The sequence below is a fragment of the Sander lucioperca genome, chromosome 11, assembly GCF_008315115.2.
Source record: "Sander lucioperca isolate FBNREF2018 chromosome 11, SLUC_FBN_1.2, whole genome shotgun sequence".
Taxonomy (NCBI): domain Eukaryota; kingdom Metazoa; phylum Chordata; class Actinopteri; order Perciformes; family Percidae; genus Sander; species Sander lucioperca.
Window position 1 is genome coordinate 25,219,999 of NC_050183.1, and position 15,691 is coordinate 25,235,689.

At 42.4% G+C, this 15,691-nt stretch overlaps 2 protein-coding genes across 9 annotated transcripts in view; both read right to left on the bottom strand.

Moving 5' to 3' along the window:
- The window catches only part of nhsa (Nance-Horan syndrome a (congenital cataracts and dental anomalies)), a 60,197-nt gene extending 54,692 nt beyond the window's left edge, over positions 1–5,505 (bottom strand). For all 5 annotated transcript variants that reach the window (XM_036007237.1, XM_036007236.1, XM_031311634.2 and 2 more), the window contains exon 1: positions 5,027–5,505. In XM_036007237.1, the coding sequence (XP_035863130.1) occupies positions 5,027–5,306 (280 nt within the window). In that variant the 5' untranslated portion in view covers positions 5,307–5,505. The remainder of the gene's footprint in view (positions 1–5,026) is intronic.
- Positions 5,506–11,055: 5,550 nt separating this feature from the next.
- Positions 11,056–15,691, bottom strand: part of reps2 (RALBP1 associated Eps domain containing 2) — a 35,113-nt gene continuing 30,477 nt past the window's right edge. For 3 of the 4 annotated variants that reach the window (XM_031311741.2, XM_031311744.2, XM_036007320.1), the window contains one exon: positions 11,056–12,374. In XM_031311741.2, coding sequence (XP_031167601.1) covers positions 12,306–12,374 — 69 coding nt within the window. In that variant the 3' untranslated portion in view covers positions 11,056–12,305. The remainder of the gene's footprint in view (positions 12,375–15,691) is intronic. The other variant, XM_036007319.1, reaches the window with a different exon arrangement.

Sequence of the window (15,691 nt, forward strand, 5' to 3'; positions counted from 1 at the left end):
TAGGGAGCATGTGTCGGGTGCAAGGTCCCAGAAGTGCAAGCGAGCATTGTGGTTTCCTGGTCACTGGCTTCTTGGAATGCTTGACTTGACAGAACGGCTCAGCAGAAACCACTTCAATCACAGGCCGAGCAATCCACCAGGGGCCGAGGTGCCGAGACGCACACACACTTAATGGAGTGAAGGGGAAACCTTCAGTTCAACTTGGTACAAAGACTGCATTTCTCATTTCAATGTCAAACACTCTGGTGTAAACATAATTTGCTGACAATAACGTGTTTATACCATATTATCAAGTTACAATGTAGAATACTGAACAAAGCCATTGGTTTGTTCATAGTTTGGTACTTTTTTTCATACTCTGGTCCCAAAAATTCAAAGTTAGAGTGCTGAATATAAGACACAAAGAGTGCATATAGAATGGATGACATGACAGTTGAATTAAAACAACAGGGCATAGCATCAGGGCTGTCTCGGCACTCTCAGTGTCTGTCTGGGAAGAGGGGGGAGGTGCAGGAATAAATGAGCAAGTCTTTGAAATGTGCTCTATAATTAGCAAGGGTACAATATCAACGGCAGGTTGTCTGGACCTGCAGAAATATGCTTACAGTTTTGACAATGAAAGAGAAAAGCGGAGGAGAGTTTGGAAGTGTGATCCAAGTTTGGCTGATGTAATTCTTCTCTTTGTGTGAATGATTTAAAGTCTTTGTTCCCTTTATGGAAAGAGATTGAGGCTGGTGGCATAAAGTTCATTCCACATCTGTTCCCACCCCATTTCACCACATATATTGAACTCAGCTACTTGATAAATTAAAAAAACAGAACCACTAGAGAGGACACTACTAAAGAAATGTTGATTTCACTCACTGTGAAATATTTTCATTCCTGTGTTATCTGAAACTCTATCGAGTATGCTAACATCGATTGCTATTGACCTTGGATGGAGCGTGCATTGACTCGCTGTTGGGGCCTCACTTAGTAAATCAAAGTCCCAGTAATAGCGGGACTGGGTCAATGAAAAGCAGAAGGGAAGGACTGTCAGCAGGCTAACGTGGTTTCCTGGTCTAAGCCGCTCTTGTGGAGTTTATAGTTAGTAGTATAGTATAGTACTGCCGTCCACAGAAGCTTTCATTCCCGGCAATGAGGCTCTCACAGAGCTGCATGAACGTCACAGTGCTGAAGTGGAAGGCCGGCTCTGGAGTGAAATCAAGAAACAGAGAGGATGGCAACTGCAGAGCATAAATACATGGTGCTCAATCTTACTCAAGGGGTGGTTTTAGCAAGCGGAAAAGTAGCACAGTGGAAAGCCTAAAGCACCTAAAGCAAAGTCGTGAGAAATGTTCCCTGCTGCAGGCCCTTGTCTTTTCTTAAATGTAAAATAAATAACATGTAGGCTAGTATGTGTCAAGCTGATTTCTTTGACTTCAGACATTTAAGCTCAATGAACTTGACAGTTACAAATGTTCTACTAGAGTTTTAAAACAAACTAAATTAGTCAGCTGGTTAGTAAATTATGTATAACTTCAGAGTAAAATCTCCAAACGTATGAGGGAACTGTGAATTCTGCACACTTAGTCAAATGTATTTCTACTAGCAGTAATATAAACACTTATCTAAAATATAAGATATTGCTCCTGGCTGTTTTTTTATGTGGGAACATTTCCAAACATTTTTTAACATTTCTTCGAATTCAATTTGTATTCACATAACTATCCTAATTATACATGTGTGAAATAAAACCTTTTGGTTTTGTTCAAAGCAATTTTGCCAGTGAACTACAGTTGTACTGAAGGGTTATGTTCTAATTCTACAACCAATAACATTATCGCTTTCAACTTAATACTTTAAAGTCACAAGATTATCATGTAAGACTATGCACACCGTTTCGCAACACTAATGCATGATGGACTTCTTCTATCCATAATGGGCAGAAAGAGAATGATGACACAGAAATGTGAGGCATTTTGTGTGCTGCTGTGCTTAAAGTTTTTTTCTGAGTTTTACTGAGTGGATCAGTGAGACTAATGCTTTTCTCTATTTGGTGTTGTGAGACAGTCTCTGGAGCGGCCTGTACAAGGAATATGGTAAACTGCCAGCCATGTGCTCCTGGACCAAAAAAACCAGAGGGCCACTTGCTGCCACAAGAATTACAGCTCCCCCTCCACACTGGGCCTAGTGTAACTTAAAACCCAGCAGAGTGCTCTAACATGGGACTCGGTAGTGCTACAGAGCCCAGTCTGGCAGAGGAGCTGTGATGGTAGTCAAACACAGACATTGATGGGGTGTCACAGGAGAGCTGTCCAAACACAGGGCTGAGGGATACATGCCAGGCTCCTGGTACGTAAACGTCTGCTGAAGTGTGTGCGAGGCAGTGGATAAGAGTCAGAGAAAGAGAAAGCAAAAAAAGAGTGTTTCACAACACATGGATTTGGATAAATAGATTACCAAAAAGAGACCACTTCTTATTTTTCATTTTTACATAAACATTTAAAGTGTGTACTGTTTGTCTAAAAGCATATCTGGTATTACATTGTTGGATTCCATTGTATAAATAGCCATGGTGATCAATCACAGACAGTAAAAGCATCACCTAAGCTTCTATATATGGCCCTGCTGGCTACTTAGTACAGCTTTTGTACAGCTGGTGTTGTTGATAGATAATAAAAAGCTCACTATGAGATGGACCAAAAGTGAAGAAAAAAAACACTGCAAAAAATATACCTGCATTCAAACATTACCACAGAGGGAACTGGAAAACAGCTACAATACTACACACAAATGATTTGTGTCTGATGCACCACCAGAAAAAAAATACTTCTTCCAAACACCATGTTGGCTCACACAGGACAGCACTTGTGATCCTTTACCAATGGGTCAATATCTGATTGTGCATAATCCAATATGGCGAATGAATCTGCAGCTGTGTCCTTCAGAGACAAGTCACAGCCGCATCATAAAAGCAACCCCCTCCTCTTCCAAGCTCCCAGTGCCTTGAACTGCTCCATTTACACTAATTGTCATTCAGATGAGGGAGGTTTCTGTTGTTTAAGGCTGCCCCTGACACACATTAATATGAAAAGCACAATTAAGAGTAATTAGGCGTTTGCAGGCAAAAGAGGGTTATCTGGTAACCTAGCACGCAAGATCTTGTGTAGCCTACAACATGCAGCATGGAGGGATTTGATCATTTCATCCCAACATCTTCACTCCACCCTGTAGACGTGGGATGAATCACACAGTAAATCATTTGACGTAAATGTTGCCGTTGGGTGTCATCTTTAAACTGCAGCTTAATCATATCCTGAGCACTTTATTTATAAAATATTGCTCTCATTACAACACTGCTGTAATAACTTTTTTATCACTGATTCTCAGAGTTGCCTTTATTAAAATAGCTTCCCAAATTAATTGACATGGAGTCTGGTTAGATACAGAGAGCTGGAGTCAAAAGAAAACTATGATAAACTCGTAATAAACTAGATTCTGTGTCACTTATAATCCTCCATTAAAACAATGTGCTTCCACCCAGCTCAGAGAGGAGCCTACTTGCAAATATGAACTGATGGAGCCTCTTTAGATCAGGCTCAAACTCTCTTCAAGACCAAACAGCAAAGGGCCAGGAAAACTAGCCTGCAAATGTTGCCTCAAACAGGAGCTACAAGCGCTGGCAAAAATAATCTCTGCAGACGTCTCCCAATTTAAAATCAGGTTTAAGAGGGGTCATGTATGTGTTTTGAGTTTAGCAGGCAGCAGATAAACACCTGCAGGCAAACTAATCCATTCACAGACCACAGGAAGCATGGTCTGGGGAACATGCAAGGACTTGCTGAACCCTAAACTAAAGCAATGTAAATGCACTGGGATATGTCCAAGCTGGAGGACCTGTTCCGAGCTGGACAATTCTGGGGATAGAGAGGGGCGCACAGGTTTCCTATGTGCTTCCTGGAGAGTGGGTTTATACATAAATACACACACACACACACCAATATCACACCCCCCCCCAGTCACTCAGAGGGGGTACACACATAAAAAAGAGGCAGGCAATGGACACATGCTGTGTTATCAGGGTAATGAATTCTCACTGGTGGTCAAGCAAAGTTCAACACACAAGCAGGACAACGTGAGGAGCAGAGCATCACTAACTTGAAACACTTTGGCTCAACATATATCAGTGGCCAGCAGAACTCATGCTTATATCTCTATCAACTGACACTGACACTCAGTGGTGTTTTTAAATCTAAAAATATCGACGTTGTGACGCAATCTCAGCAAAAAACACTCACACAGGTTAACTGCTTCACACCTGGACCAATGTGCGTCATTAACAAAGTTACCTGTAACTGTAAGTCTAGTTATATAAAGCCATAACCAGCATACTGTAAAGTTACTCCATGAGAGAAATCCTGTCTATAGCAATGTAATAGCTAAGTGGCTAACGTTGCTAGAGTAGCATGAGCTCGGGACAGACAGGCTGACACACGCCCCTTACCGTGGGAAGAGATGAAAACAGCAGCGCGTCTCCCAATATCAACTAATAAGCTAACTGAATGTCTACAAAAACAACGAAGCTAACTACAATTAACTAAAAATGGTAAAGAAATTATATTTGCCTGGCTTAATGAACTGGCTTACCGTGCGCTGGTGATAGTCAACAATGATTTAACTGCGACTTTCTCGTACTTTCAAGGACTTTTTAAACTAGTATGGTATCATTTCTGTAGCGACTTAATATCATGCAACTTGTGGTAAACTAAGCTAACTTCATTTTTTATCTACGTCATTATTTGCTTGTAGAAATTTAGTCCGAAGTCAACGGTGAAAAGTGGAAAAGATGCCCGCTCCTCGACCGTGTGTGTGTGTGTGTGTGTGTGTGTGTGTGTGTGTGTGTTTTCCCCGTGCCGTTTTCTTTCAGAGCCGCGCGCCCGTAGCTTCTATATAAAACAGATCATAACGGAGAGTACTTCTATATAAAACAGATCATAACGGAGAGTACTTCTATATAAAACAGATGCTAACGGAGAGTACTCACGCACTGCCTCCTGTTTGGGGTCCAGCTCGGAGCAGGTCTGCTGGAGTTTGTTAATCTTACTCTGCAGCCCCCTGACCCGCAGGTTGGTGGATGAGAGGTCGTTTTCCAGCTCCTGGAATATGGAGCAGGCATGTTTGGCCAGGTCCGACAGCTGCCGCAAGGTCCGAGATAGAGCCACATTACTGATGGAGACCAGGTCCTCGAAAAGCAGAGCGTCCTCGTTTGGGATTTGATGCCTGCACAGTAACTGAGGTTCCACGACTCGTTTGGCAAATGGCATGTTGGTGTGGACCGAGGAATAAATCCAACAAAAGTGACCCAAGAGTGAGCAGAAAGTAGTTCTCGCCCCTCGGCCCCTGGTCCAGTTTCTCTGAATTCAACTGCTGCTGATGCCCCCCATCCTTTCATTTGTTAGAGAGGACTGTTGTGCTCCTGGCTGCTGCGCCGGGTCATCTGCTGCCCCTAATGCTAGACTGTTTTTCACTGCTCCGAAGTAGAGGTGGTTTTTAAAAATGGCGGCAGTGAAACATGGAGCGGAGTACCAGGCTGGACTGGATCCGGACTCCCTCTCTGTCGCTGTTGAAGTTGCCGTGTTGGCTTCACGGCCCCCAGGAAAAATAAAGATCATGGTCCTGAAAAATCTCCAGGACAGGAGGGACGTTGCATACATATCACAACAAATGTCTTCTGGGCATGTTATAACCCTTGTGTTGTCCTCGGGTCAAATGTGACCCGTTTTCAAAGTTTTTTTTAAATCAGAAATATGGGTTTCTTACAACCAAATTGCCCAAAGTAACTTGGATGCATGCATGTTTGTGTATGGAACCTATGCATCATTCTTCCCAGGTAAAATTAATGATTACTTCCATTGAATTGTGGGTGTTATATTTAATTTGATAGTATTTGAGAAAAATTAACAGTTGTAATACAGTATCCTGCCTAAACTTTGACATATACGTTCTGTAATTCACTCAACATCCTCTGATCTCAACTATTAGTCAGAATAATTCATACTTTTTGCTTTTTTTTAACTAAAAAATGAGGTATAATGTCATAAATTAAGTTTATTGACCATCAATTGAAAAAAAGCAACAAAAATGTTGAGAAAAGCAGCAAAAAAAGAGTTCAGTTTCAATTTTGAACAAGTTCATGTCACAGAGAAAAGGGAAATATCGGACCCAAATGCAGAGACGGCAGACACACAAGTAAGCTCGAGGATTACTTTAATGAAAGTCCAAACAAACAAAAGGAGTCCTGGAACAGCAGGCAAACACACAAAAGCAGGAACGGCAGAATCCCAAAACACAGAAACAGTGGCAAGCAATCCACTGACAGAAGCAAGCGAGATACACGGAACAGAAACAAAGATCTGACACAGGCAAGAGATTACACAGAGAATAAATACACAAGTAAACGAGGGTTAACAAGGGGCAGGTGACACAACGGCTAGGGAACAGGTGAAAGACATCAGGGCGGAGCAAACAATCACAAAGGTGGGAAAACCAAAAGACAGGAAGTAAAACAAGACAAGACAGAAAAACAGACTACCAAAATAAAACAGGAAACAGAACATGCACAACCATAACAGACAGACAAGACGAGGGATAAGTCATATAATGGGAGAATGGAAAATACAAAGTGAATTCAGTTCCGGTCCCTTAAAATATTATACTGTTTTTTCCATAATGGAGAACATGACAGAGTCACACAGTGTAAAAACTTGATTGCTTTTTAAATACGTTTTAACTATGAACGCACCTCTTGGTCTGTGTATGAAGTATGATTCATCAAAAATAGTTAATCTTACATATTGGATATCCATTACTGACCCTCCAGTGACTGTTCATTGGACATGTCATTGTATTTTCATATTGTTGCTTATAACTTTAACTGAAATGATTAGTTGATGAACTTATTAAAGAAAGCAACAGTAAATCAATCAGTAACAATTTCGATAACTGATTAATTGTTTGTCATTTTTGAAGCAAAACACACAAAATCACTGCCTCCAGTCTGGTAAGCCAGTTCATTATGCCAGACAAATGTAAATAGTTGCTTAATAGTTGCTCCGAGTCTTCTATAATATGAACTGAATGTATTTGGGTTTTGGACTGTTGGTCAGAAAAAACAAGACATTTCAATACATAATCATAGGCTCTGGGTAAGTGTGATGGACATTTTCAACTATTTTCTGACGTTTTACAGACCAAATGATTCATTGATTTTTAAAAACAAAAAGGGCAGATTTATAGAAATTGTAAAATAATGACACAGAGCTTATGTAGTCTGTTATTTATACTGCGGTGGTTCGGCTGTACTATGGGGGGCATTGCACTTGAAAAATTGAGGGGGTGGACAGCTTCTCAGGTCAGCCTCTTTTTGCCTCACATGAGAAAACACACAAGGATTATTTTGTGTACAACATTCCCTCAACACCAAGCAGGGGGAGGTCAAGTGGCTCAGACAAAAGCAGGCAGGGTGTCTGGCTAGGAATTCTCCTCAAAAACTGCAGCACCATATGTGTTTTCACAAAGCTTTAAGTAGGATTAAAATAATTATTAAGTGCTAGTGTTTACATGATTTGAAATACATCCATTTTTGCAACTTGTAGGACACAATATTTTCTCCATTCATTCTTAATTTGTGATGAAACTGTGAGGATACTCTATAATTTCCCTGTCTAGGTTCATCTTTGCTTTCACCTCCGTATGCAGGCCTGACAGCCTGGGTCGAGCTTTATTCACATTTGCTGAATGAGTGTTAAACTAAATCCCACCAGCTGACAGGGCCAGAATCGCCAGAGGTGACAGGCTAAAAGCCCTTCCTGTGGCCTAACTCGTGTCCACACCAGAAGTGCAACCTTTGCAAAGCCCGTGGCTGGGACAAAGGAGAGACGAGAGAAACGGTGTATGCCGTCATCTTTGAGTAATGGTGCTGCAACAAAGGGGCTAACTTGAACAGACAAAAGCTGCTAATCTTTGCTGTGAGACGGGTCAGCTTGAACTTTTAAGCCAGCCGGGGGTGATACAAGTTATTGAGAAGCCATCGCACATTTACAGTGTTTTTACACTGAACTTGAAAAAGAACTCTACATGTCTTTGTCAGTTCATTTGATTTACTTCAGGCTTTATTCCAATAAACCTTTGGTCATTACGATGTACTTTCTGTGACATCTACAGAGTCCCAATTCTGTCACTGAGGCAAGGGTGTAACTTTGGGTTCAACATTAGGGGGGTTGAGATCTCCACCTTTGAGCAAAATTGAAATTTTGGTCATCAAACACATAATTTTCTGCATTCTGGTGAATTTTTCTGCAACAATTTCTGCCTTTTCTGCATCAAGTTACGATGCAAATGTATTTATTTATGTAAAGGAAATTCTAATAGGTTTTTGGGGTGGGTTGCACTGGCCAGTTTTGATTATTAGGGTGAGTTGTAACCCCCCATCCCCTCTGTAAATTAGGATGGGAGGGTTTGGTATATTTGTGTCTGAGATCACTAAATGTCACTGTGTCTCCGGCTAGACAAATCAATAGTAATAACCACATGCATAGATAATAATAATCCTGTTGCTGACTTTGTGTGAGATAGCTAGATGGCAATTATATCAAACAAGCATATACTTAGAGGCAACACATGGCTGACACATATAGTTTCCTCATCACGTGCAGCTGTCATCTTGAAATGCAAGCCAAACACTTCTAAGTGGTATTTATAGTTCAGTGAGAATGTCTCCCTGTTGAGCTGTCTGATTGAATGAATAAACACACGCCTCTTCTGATGGATAAGATGAAATAAAACCTACAGTATAGGAGGACATCCTCGATGCAGCAGGTACCAACATGCCGGGCTGTGCCAAATATTGGTTATGGCACAGTGGAGCTACGAGCGCCCTGTTGTCGTCTGGCATCCCGTGTCTGTCTCCCACATTGAACTCATTCACTCCAGCTCATTCATTTTCTCAGATGTGGGAGCGACGCATTATTCCAAATGCCCTGGGATAGGCTTAAACACCGCTCAGCTTTTTCATTTTGTTCAGTCTAAAAAAAAAAAAGTCAATTTCAATCACCCACAACGACTCATTCACGTGTCTTTGGTCCTCTGCTCGGCTCAATCGAGTCTTATTTCACATCCTGAAAATGAGTTAAATGCTGCCATTTCCAGGAAAAATGAGAGGCAAAATATATCAACCAAGCAAACTGTGACTGTGTGCTCTGTGAGGCTGTTCTTAAGCAAAGCAGTGCTTTGAGCTAAATGATCACATTAGCATTCTAACATGCTCACCATGACCATGCTAATGCTAAGCATAGAGTAATGTTTATTAACGAGCAATTAGCATGTTAACATTAGCTAATTAGAAGTGCACTCGGAGAGAGCAGTACTATCGGCAAGGCCATGCCCTATCTTGCAATGTCAATGAAAGTAAATAAACAAATGTGTACCCGTGTATGATTTGGATTCAATCCAAAATGTAATGGGATCTTCCTTGGCCCTTGCTACACCCTTCCACCACTGTCCTGCTGACAGACCAAAGGTGAGGTCATTAACACAACACAAAGTACTTCTGGGGCTGATGGGAATGTCATTAGTTTTGTAGGTTTTTGGTCATTAACCAAAGTATTGAACAAATTAATATTTTGACCTGATGATAGCACTAGATAAATAGTAAGGGGATCACTGAAGTTATTACAATTCATTTTGGGGGAACATGAATGCATGTGCCACACTTCCTAACAATCCATGGAGTTGAGTTGTCAAGAAATTTCACTCAAAAACACAAATGTCAACCTCATGGTGTAAAAGTCAGTGGATCACCAAAGTCATTAAGATTTATCGTCTGGGGACCACAAATGTCTGTACAAAATTCAGTTGTTGAGCTATTTCTCAACTATAAAAAAAGAAGAAGTGGTGGACAGACTCATCGACAGACCAACATTGCCATCCCTAGAGCCATGCTGTTAGTAGGTTGTTGATATAACATGTTACTGAGTTGGAAAAATGTCTGGACCAATATCAAAGTCCTTAATCGCAATCAAAGCAGCTCTCTGGATGACTTGGAGTGAGTGTGGATTTCGAACACAACGTGAATGGCAGAGAACTAGGCCTATCAAGTGTATGAGGTGTCTAAATGGGAGCCAAGTGTGTCAGCGGATATTTTTGGACGGCAGTGCATGGTGGAGGGTCTGGGAATACAGCCATCAGTGGCAATCTGCTTGACCCATGGTTGTTATGTCTGGGTCGGAGAAAGCCCAGCTGCTTTGTGAGAGCCAGAGGGTTATGACTGCAGTCTGTTTGATCTCTTTTTGCTCTCATACCAATGATATGGTAACGACTTCTGATACATCTGGTAATGTATCCCAACCTCAATGTCACCTTCTTTTGAGTCTTAGAAGTGAAAAGAAGTCAATTATTTTGGTATTTCAATGCTGTTTTCTGTTGTTGCTCTCGGGAAACACATAATATGAGAAATGTATTAAGAAGTTTTGCAGGTTTTCCACATTCATGCTGCTCAGAGCCAGGGCCGGCCTGTGGCATAGGCAGTATAGGCAAATGCTAGGGGCGCCGGCAGTCCAAATGAGTAAAGCGCAGTTAAAGATATTCCACAATAACATAAAAAAAATAAATAAAAAAAATCGCCAAAAATGATTTAAAAAAAACCCGGCAAAAATGTCGAAAAAGCGTGGAAAAAGTTGAAAAAAGCGCCAAAAGGGTAAGAACCCCCCCCCCCAACCCCCTTCAAAAAAAGGTCCACGAAAACGCCAAAAAATGTCACAAAATAAATCGGAACAAGCAACAACATAGAAAAATATCCTACAGAAACGTTGAAAATGACAAAAACGCCACAAAAAGCGACAAAAACAGCTGAAATTTGCCTAGGGCACCAAACTGGTTAGGGCCGGCTCTGCTCTGAGCAACCCTAAGTTATGTCTTAACACACCAGTAAAACGGTAAAACAATGTTTCTTTTAGTTATTGACAAAAAAGGCAAACGTCTCTTGTACAATACATGTAATAAAATAATCACAAGCAATAAAAATAGACAACTTTATTGATTAGTTGGATCATTGTCTTCAGCCCAGAGCTCAGTAGTTGTGCATGATTTAAGGTCAGTTCACAGTCCAATCAATGCTCACGTCATTTTTAGCATAACATGCATTATCAAGCATGCCATCGTGTATTTCAACCACATCATTTTTTTCCCAAATATCCTTATTCTCCTTGATGGTAAATGGTCTAAAGCAAGCGTAAGCAGCACCACATCTTTGCATAGATAAAATCAAAAACACATTTTAACATTAGCTGTTTTGAAATCTATCTGGCGAAACAGAATATTGTGCTCTTTTTATTTCTGGACTGATAACACCAGTTTTTGTTTTTATGGTCTTGGAAATCAATTTTTTCCAAACTTGCAATGCAGAAATAACTCTTCATGTGATACTAAACATAAGGGGGTTAAAGAAAAATTAACAGTCAGACAGCGCTTGCATTAAAGATGGAGCACATTTTCAAGTAGATTATCCATATTTCATACACATCCAGTGTCAACATTCTTCAGTGTCCTTATGGCCCCGTGTGCCAGTGCTACAGGGTGACAACAGACAATCCAATCTTGTGAGAAGGCTGGAAATCTGTAGCTAAAAAAAACCATATCTAACATAAGGTACAACCTTGCAAATGTGCTTTTTTTTGTTTGTTTAAACTTTAAGTGGAAAAAGTAATCAGATTCAGAAACTAATCTGTAGCACCACTACTTGCTTTAGACCACATGGGAATGCACATGAAATGCACTGTATACATAGACTGAGAAAAACAGAGAGCACTTTAGTTCCCGTCATTAACACAGAGCATGTAACATACAGGAAACATGTATCTGAGGCACTGCAATACGTGCACAAACTGTTAGCTGTATTGTAAGCAAAGTAAGATACATGGGAGAGACCTGACAGTAAATCAAAAGCGAGAAAAAATAAGTTAGAATGTCATGTGCATATCATACAGTGATAAAAAAATGGTTTAATCCTCGAAGACGTCATTAAAAGTAAGAGTAACATTTGCATGTGGGACTAGAGCTGTTCATCAAAAGAAATCCAAGAGTCTGATCCCTGTTTGTCCCCATCGTCAACCCTTCAACTGTATTTTGTATTCATATCAGCTCAACATTCATGTTTTATAGTGACGCTATTGTATTTCTGTGACACATACACACACACACACACACACACACACACACACACACACACACACACAGGTAACGTGACTTTAACCAGACTCCAGGACCAGTCACGTTGGGGCCAGGGGCCGCAGGAGCTCCAGCTGGGACTCCAGAGTGACCCTCTCCTGGTGAACCACCTGCAGCCAACCAAAGACAAACATGACCTTTGATCATGGCACTCTGAACAAGATACCTCAGGCAGTAATTACATTATTGCTTTTGTTTGCCATGGTAATGATGGTCTAGAACAGAGGGTGAGCAACCTTAGGCACACGTGCCACCATTGGCACCCGGTAGCTGAACCAATGGCACACTAGTAAATGTGCAAGAGAGTTTTTTTTGGAAATGTTCCAATCTGCATGCCAAATGACCTCTTTCACAGCCATTGGCAGGAGCACGGTCTGTTATTTACGGTAGTTTGATTGACTTTTTTCCCATCCGCATTCCGCGAAGACCCGCCCTACTCTGTCTCTGATTGGCTAGTACTCGTTGCCTTCTTCACAGGATGCGGTGGGCTTGGTAGATGATGGCAGGCTTAATGTTGATATGACACGCTGATTAACAAAAACATTTTAAAATGGAACTTCATATAAATAAAAGGTTGCCGACCCCTGGTCCAGAACAAGTTGAATACCCTAAAGTGGCCCCTAATGTTTATTACACCTCCAAATATGAAACTGTTGGACAGAATGGACATACAAAGATCCCCCTATTCTTGGAGTTAAAAAAAAAAAAAAAGCTCTAAAAATGTAAAGAAATTGTCCTGAGGGTGGCACTAGAGAAAAAAAAAAAGACAAAGTCAATTTTAGGACTGCCCCCTCTTAGTCGATTAATCGCTTAATTTGGTCTTAGTTGACTAAGATTTCTTGAGTCGATCAGTCATTTTTTTTAAATGCTTTATTCCTTATTTTCAAGAAATTTCGAGACACATCTCTCATAAACACAAGATTTAAAGTGGTGCTTTTACATAAATCTTTTTGGAGAAACTCAGTTTGACAGATCTGTCGATTAAAACAACTAATTGATTAGTTGACCAAATCGCATGAGTGTTAGTCGACTCGAGAGTGTCTTTAGTCGAGGACAGCCCTTATCAATTCAGTCAGCCAACTCATGTGAATGTAGACTATGTGCAGTGTTGATATTTGGCATCTGTTTTGAACTCGTCACTCACCCACAAGAGAGCACAGCACAGCAGGGAGTGACCATAATAACGTCATCCTTTGGGGAACGAACACTCAGTGGGAAGAGTCTGCCATGTGAGTGTAACGACAGACTCAAGATTGGCTGCCTGTCTGCCATGGTAACAACTGTCAACACCAAGATTAATCCCCCTAACGTGGTCCATAATGTTCACCCCAAAATATGAAAGTGTTGGACAGAATGAACGGTGCACAAAGATCCCCAGACCTTCTGGGGTTTTACCAGTGAGAGGGCTAACTGAGGTCCACCAGGTCAATTCAATCAGTCATCTCACATTGAATGGATTATTGTGAGAATGCAGAATATGTACAGCGTTGATATTTGCTGTCTAGGTTCTGACCCTGTCACTCCCCCAAAGAAAGCACCAAGATCTGCACAGCAGGGAGTGGGGAATGAAAATACTAACTCCCCCCCTAACCCTTGTAGACTCAGGCTACATCCACACTACTACAATTTTGTTTAAACATGAACATCTTCTGAAACGCTTACGCCACTCTTCCAGACTACTCCGGCGTTTCCCAGCCCCTAAAACAGAGACGTGGAAACACTGCTGACCCTGTTTTGATGTAAAAAAACAACAACTCCGGGGTTGCTTTGTAGTCTGGACGGACAGAAACGGAGACCTTTGGAAACGATGATGCACCCCAGTCAGTCTTATCGGTTAGGTAGGATTACATACCTTTCAGCAACAGTTCCACCTCGTCGTCGGTCCAAACAAATAAATCCCTGGTCTTATTTTAAGCCACTGTTCTTTCTCCAAAGTATTTTCAACTTATACATCCATGATTTTCAACTACAGAGTAAAGTTAGACAATCTGCTTCCTGTTCACACCATGCGCATGCCCAGTGTATGCGAATGGTCATGTGACATGCGTCGTCAGACCTGTTTAAATTGATGGAGATTAGTTCTTCTACGGAGCTATATGCTTGTGTGAAAGGAGATCGTTTTTGTTTGAAAACCCATCCATCTTCGTCCGCTTATCCGGTATCGGGTCGCGGGGGTAGCAGCTCCAGCAGGGGACCCCAAACTTCCCTTTCCCGAGCCACATTAACCAGCTCCGACTGGGGGATCCCGAGGCGTTCCCAGGCCAGGTTGGAGATATAATCCCTCCTCGGGGTCTTCCCCGAGGCCTCCTCCCAGCTGGACGTGCCTGGAACACCTCCCTAGGGAGGCGCCCAGGGGGCATCCTTACCAGATGCCCGAACCACCTCAACTGGCTCCTTTCGACGCGAAGGAGCTCCGAGCTCCTCACGGATGACTGAGCTTCTCACCCTATCTCTAAGGGAGACGCCAGCCACCCTCCTGAGGAAACCCATTTCGGCCGCTTGTACCCTGGATCTTGTTCTTTCGGTCATGACCCAGCCTTCATGACCATAGGTGAGGGTAGGAACGAAAACTGACCAGTAGATTGAGAGCTTTGCCTTCTGGCTCAGCTCTCTTTTCGTCACAATGGTGCGATAAATTGAATGTAATACCGCACCCGCTGCGCCGATTCTCCGACCAATCTCCCGCTCCATTGTCCCCTCACTCGCGAACAAGACCCCAAGGTACTTGAACTCCTTCACTTGGGGTAAGGACTCATTCCCTACCTGGAGAAGACACTCCATCGGTTTCCTGCTGAGAACCATGGCCTCCGATTTAGAGGTGCTGATCCTCATCCCAGCCGCTTCACACTCGGCTGCGAACCGATCCAGTGAGTGTTGGAGGTCATAGGCCGATGATGCCATCAGGACCACATCATCCGCAAAAAGCAGCGATGAGATCCCCAGCTCACCAAACTGCAACCCCTCTCCACCCCGACTATGCCTCAATATCCTGTCCATAAATACTATAAACAGGATTGGTGACAAAGCGCAGCCCTGGCGGAGGCCAACCCTCACCTGAAACGAGTCCGACTTACTGCCGAGAACCCGGACACAGCTCTCGCTTTGGTCGTACAGAGATTGGATGGCCCTGAGAAGGGACCCCCTCACCCCATACTCCCGCAGCACCTCCCACAGTATCTCCTGGGGGACCCGGTCATACGCCTTCTCCAGATCCACAAAGCACATGTAGACCGGTTGGGCATACTCCCAGGCTCCCTCCAGGATCCTTGCAAGAGTAAAGATCTGGTCCGTTGTTCCACGACCAGGACGGAATCCGCATTGTTCCTCTTCAACCTGAGGTTCGACTATCGACCGAACCCTCCTTTCCAGCACCTTGGAGTAGACTTTACCGGGGAGGCTGAGAAGTGTGATACCCCTGTAATTGGCA